The sequence below is a fragment of the Lolium rigidum genome, chromosome 6, assembly GCF_022539505.1.
Source record: "Lolium rigidum isolate FL_2022 chromosome 6, APGP_CSIRO_Lrig_0.1, whole genome shotgun sequence".
Lineage (NCBI taxonomy): Eukaryota > Viridiplantae > Streptophyta > Magnoliopsida > Poales > Poaceae > Lolium > Lolium rigidum.
In genome coordinates this window covers 124,740,950-124,746,335 of record NC_061513.1, presented here as the reverse complement: position 1 = coordinate 124,746,335, position 5,386 = coordinate 124,740,950, and the positions used below count along the sequence as shown (strand labels likewise).

Sequence of the window (5,386 nt, the reverse complement as noted above, 5' to 3'; positions counted from 1 at the left end):
AATCGAGATTTCATTGCATTTGTGGATACAAAAGAGAGAAGAAAAGCGGGTAACCATGCCCGGAGCTGGAACAATTAAAGGAAATCGATAGGTCGGTCCTTCGATCTGGAACCTCAAGTTTGGCAACATGATGATGCACCCAATGATTCACATTGGCGCTCTACGGTTGTGTCAGTGACAACATGCATGAATGTGAAGAAATCCCTATACATTCATTTTGATAAATCTAAAATAATTTTTATAGAACGGAGGGAGTATATATATACTGCATGTATGATACTGCCTCCAATTTAAATTTACTTGCCATAGATTCAACGAATCTAGATACTTTTTAGGTTTTCCTAAATCAGCGACAAGTCATTAGGACCAGAGGGTTTGTTTTGTCAACCATACTACAGACGTGGATGCTAATAAATGTGAATATACACTCACCCTATGAACAAACGTATGCACACCCCTCCCCTATCAGCACCTCCGAGAGAATGAGTCTAAGAAGATGATCTGATGGATCCTCAGATTGGCGAAGTCACCACAGACGTCTCGCTATCTACGTGAACGTCACTTTCCACTGAAAGAATATTCCGTCTTTTATAAGACACCAAAATGTTAAATCTAGGATTTAAACTTTAAACTCTGTTAAGCCGGAGGTGTCACTGCCCTCCTAACCATCTAACCACATGTTCGCTTTCAGGAAGTTTCTTTTCATTTTGATCTTAGGGAGAAACTTTTTTTGAACTAAGATACATGTAGGATCTATATGTACTACTCCCTCCGTCCCAAAATATAAGGCGTCTAAGGATTGGTAAAAAGTCAAACCTTACCAACTTTGACCAAATATTTAGAAAAAAATATTTACATCTACAATATCAAATTGACATATTAAGAAAATATACTTTAGGGTGAATCTATTGATAATGATTTAGTATTGTAAATATTTATATTTTTGTGTATAAACTTGGTCAAAATTTAAAAACATTGACTTTTAACTAATCCTTAGACCCCTTATATTTTTGGACGGAGGGAGTACTGTAATTAATTTGCCAGACAAAGTGAGACTGAAATTTTGTGATGGAAAATAAGCGAAGCTGGCTACAATTTCACTTGCATTTTTTTTCAAAATGGGAAAATAGCGTTCCAGCTTCTGCATCCAAAGGATGCACACGACTTTTTTATTAGATTATTCACAACACTTAGTATGAAGTATACCGTACTCTAGTATTAAATTTCATTTGCATGTACACATCTTAATATCCAACCACATTTACTCTAGAATACAATTGAAGCTCTTTTTTTTGTTTTCTTTAATCAGCAGGTATTCCACGGTCTCGATCTCAGGCTGCAGCTGAATTGCTTCGACGATGCAGCGGGTCCAAATCACGACTAAACTAAAAACTTAGTATGAAGTATACCGTACTGTACCAATTAAGCACGTACGTAGATCGACCTGAAACAGTAGGAAACAACACTACGTATTGACATATACACGATCAACTCATACTAGAAACAGTACTACAACAGTCTTGTTGCACTCCCATTAGTATTTCCGAAGACGGAGTTGTTGCTGTTATTTGTCGCAAATCCAAGAAACCCAGGGCTGTTTCCGTAATGACGCTGATGTAACCTGGTCGTGCTGGCGGAGGACATGGCGGCGTTGCCGGTGGTACTGTTCGCGGTTCCTAGGGTTTCCAGCGCCTGGACCTGGGACTTGAGGAACTTGAGGTAGCTGGCGGCCTCGTCCAGCATGGACGCCGTATCCATCTTGCTGCCGCCGGGGACAAGCTTCTGCAGCACGCGGAGGCGGTCGCTGACGCGCTCCCGCCGGAGACGGGCTGCCACCGTCTGCGGGTCGCTCGAGATGCGCACGTTCTTGCGACGAGGCTTGCTGCCGCCGATCGCGGGGGGCTCCGTGACGAGGTTCACCGGGCGCATTGCCGCCGCCCGGTAGATCATCTCCTTCATCTGTGCCATCGCCTCCATGTCCGGCACGTACTTTCCGGCCCCGGTGTCGACGTGGGCGCCCTGGCCGAAGGTGATGCTTGTTGCGGTCGTGATGGGGCTGTGCGCCTTCCGCTTTGCGCCGGCGCGTGGGAGCGGCGGCGCGGTTGCTATGTTGGTGCAGTCGTTGGCCGGTAGTAGTTTCCGGTTCGCGTGTAGCGCCTGTGCCGACGTCGTCTGGGGGAGCGACGTCGTGGTGGGCGATATAATGGACGTCGGCGACGCCACCTCCGCATCGTGGCCGCCGCCACTGTAGTTGTTGGACTCCCCGGAGGAGATGTTGCCGCTGTAGCCGGAGAACATGACGCCGTTCGAGACCGCCCCGGGGTCACCCTCGGCGCCGCACGAGAGCACCCTGGAGAAGGCGAGCGCCGCGTCGAGCAGGCCGTCGTGCGCGCCGGCGCCATCGACCACTGAGGAGAACACGTCGACCCCCGACCCGGAGCCAAAGAATCCCAGCGGGTTCGAGTCCTCCGCTGCGCCTGCTCCGGTGGCACCGTAGCTCGAGCTCAACTGGGCCTCCCCGCCGACGTCGCACTGGAACTGGCCGAGGAAAGCGTCGTCCAGCTCGAACCGGCCACAGCTCAGCTGACCCGCAAGACGCGGCTGGTAAACGTCGTCGCCGGCCCAGCCGAAAGTGTCCATCGCCGCACCGCCGGGGGAGAGCTAATTAAGGCAAACCGATCGACCAGCGACTGGCGCAGGGATTCTTGGATGGCTGCACATAAAAAGAGAACAGGGAATATTAATCTCGGCCGTAAAAGGGAGTGAGATTTGATACGAATGCGATGGAGCAGAGCCTGAGACTATGGAGGGAATCAAAATTGAGGCCCGTAATGGAGTGGGCCGGACGGTGGAGACGTGAGGGAGCAGTGTCACGCGGGCGAGGCATTGATGGACGGACAAGGACGTCCGGCGAGGAAGAAGTCCGAGATTTCCCGGACCTCATAATTACGCCGCCATTTGCTCTACGACTTCTACCAAGCTCAAAGAATCACCGATGGAGTACATACTACTTCCTCCTTCCCACAAAGAGTGTCTCAACTGGAGGGAGTACTACCGGTAAGAAAAAAATGTTTGATGGGTCTGAGATTTCCGATAACCGGTCAAATACCGGATGAGATTCTCAAACAGACTTGAATTTGAAACTTGATAATGTCCAAATATTAAGAATATATTCTTTAGGGGAGAATGAATAAAAAATCTCAGACATATGAGTTAGGGCATAGGGGTATATTGGAGGGGAACACATATGTGATTTAGGTTGGACTAAACCAACCAGCCTAAATTCAAACCAAATTCAAAGGACTGAGAACTTTTGAACGATAAACTCATTTACCAGAGGGGGCTGGGAATTCTGGTAACCGGCCGATAACCGAAGTATTTCCTTGATCGAGACAAATCTGCGACAGTTAATGTGGAAGAGGAGTGTATAGTATATAGAGAGTACATCACACATGCACATGTGTCCGTCGTTCTGGAAAATCGTACAGTCGTGTGTACGTATATGCATGCACGCATCTCTTTCCGTTACTATGTGAAAAGTAGGCTAGTACCACCCGGCCTCCAATATGTAACTATACCAAGTTAACATGGTCTGTACTATAAGCAACCAAAATTAAGTATGAAAGCATGAAATCACATTCGCTAAACATGCTCGTTGCTGCTCATCGTACCTTTCAGATGAAAGCAAATGGCTGGATCTTGGATGTGATTAATTTGAAGCCTTCGAGGGGTAGAACAGCAACGGGGCAGCAGCTTCGCCGGTAGAGATGGAGCACAGCTTGAAAGATTGATCCAATTCCCCGAGCTAGCTAGGCACTCCTTGGAAGTCAGGGATCGAGTTAATTTGCAGCAAAGCACAGACCGTCAACAACGGCCTGAGACGCGGCAGACCTGAAGAGGGAATCAGACAAGGGAGGGTGTGTGAGCTAGGAAGCAGGAAGCAATTGGTCACAACAAACTTTTCTCCATGAACCCGACTAAGCTTGCTACCATGCATGTATAGAAGAAGATGAAGAAGGGCACGGCATGTAGGTGCGTATATATTGGAGATTTGAACTCCAAGTGCTACTGTTACTACTAGACACTGCTCTCTAGTAGCTGTGGATAGATGTAGAGCTACCTGTGTCTTGCTCAGATGACTCTGCTGGCAGCAGAAGAGATGATTGATCAATCAGCTTTGGTGGTATGTGTGTACTCGGGTGTTCGGCAGCCTCTGCTGAGCTAGCTTCCTAGAAGAAGCTCTCTAGCTTTGAGCAATTGAGTTGAGGAGAGGAGAGAGGGAGGGAGAGAGGTGGAGACAGCACAGATCATACGTATGGGATATGGTCCTCCAGTCGATGGCAGTATATGGGCTTCTTTTATAGATGGCTAAGCTACCTATATGTCTTCTGCTACTATGTATACGTGTGATCTAACAAGCTCCCTCTCTCTCGATCGAAAATGATAGTAGTCGAAGGTATATGGTTTCTCTGTCTTTCTAATTTCTCTCTGTAGCATTCTCTGTTCATGTGTCTGTTCAGTTGGGAGAGGATGATGAGTTGGCAGTGCACACATTAACTTGCACCGCTGACGCGCTCTCATAAATACTTGTCCAACTCTGTAATCTTTTGTGTATCTTGGGGTTCTGTTATGAACAATGCTTCGTTTTGTTTTATCTACTACGTAACCTGCGGTGCAGGTTTCTCACTCTCATCACTACACACATGTAACTAGATCTGGTATTAAAACCTCAAATCTGGAGATAAACATCATGTACATGCACTCAAATTAAAGATTCTCCCCGAGTAGAATACTCCTAGATCGGGAAAAAGGTTTCCACTTACTTTTGTCTCTGATCAAAGGTTCCTGCTTGTTCCTGGGGCTCTGCTATCTTTTTTTAACCTTTGGCTGCAGACTGGGGATCTGAAGAGATTGGTGTCTGCAACACTCTCCTGTCCGTTTCAGAAGTAACTTTTATTCCGTTACTTTCCTTTTGCCCATATGTTTTTTGACCATATTTACTGATGAAGAACAAGGAGCGAGTCATATTTGGTCTACTCCCCTCTTGCATGCTTGCACCTGTTCACTGCTGGTACCACTCGCATGGAAACATTGTACAGTAGTTTATTGCTTGGACATGGATGATTTCCCTACCTATGCATAATGGGATGATTAGTTGCTTCCACTATAATCTAACGGTGAAGCAACAAAAAATTACTCAAACTGAATATATAGATCTCAGTCAATCATCTCACAGAGAGCAAGATGACAACGGAGCTACAACAGGTTGCTGGAGAGTAGATGCAAATTGGGGGATAAAAAGACAAAACTATGATACCAAAGCAAGAAGAGGGAAACAAACACACCAAAAAACAAAGAGGGAAATTTAATGCTTACGTATTTTTGC

The 5,386-nt window shown here is 46.5% G+C and overlaps 1 protein-coding gene across 1 annotated transcript; it reads right to left on the bottom strand.

Annotated features, from left to right (window-relative positions):
• Nucleotides 1–1,272: 1,272 nt before the first annotated feature.
• LOC124667819 (transcription factor LATE FLOWERING-like) lies at nucleotides 1,273–4,451 on the bottom strand. Its single transcript, XM_047205063.1, has 3 exons — nucleotides 4,121–4,451; nucleotides 3,672–3,891; nucleotides 1,273–2,713 (listed from the first exon to the last, which is right to left on the bottom strand). Exon 3 carries the CDS (start codon nucleotides 2,638–2,640, stop codon nucleotides 1,510–1,512), a length of 1,131 nt encoding a protein of 376 aa, XP_047061019.1. The 5' UTR covers nucleotides 2,641–2,713; nucleotides 3,672–3,891; nucleotides 4,121–4,451; the 3' UTR covers nucleotides 1,273–1,509.
• Nucleotides 4,452–5,386: the final 935 nt, after the last annotated feature.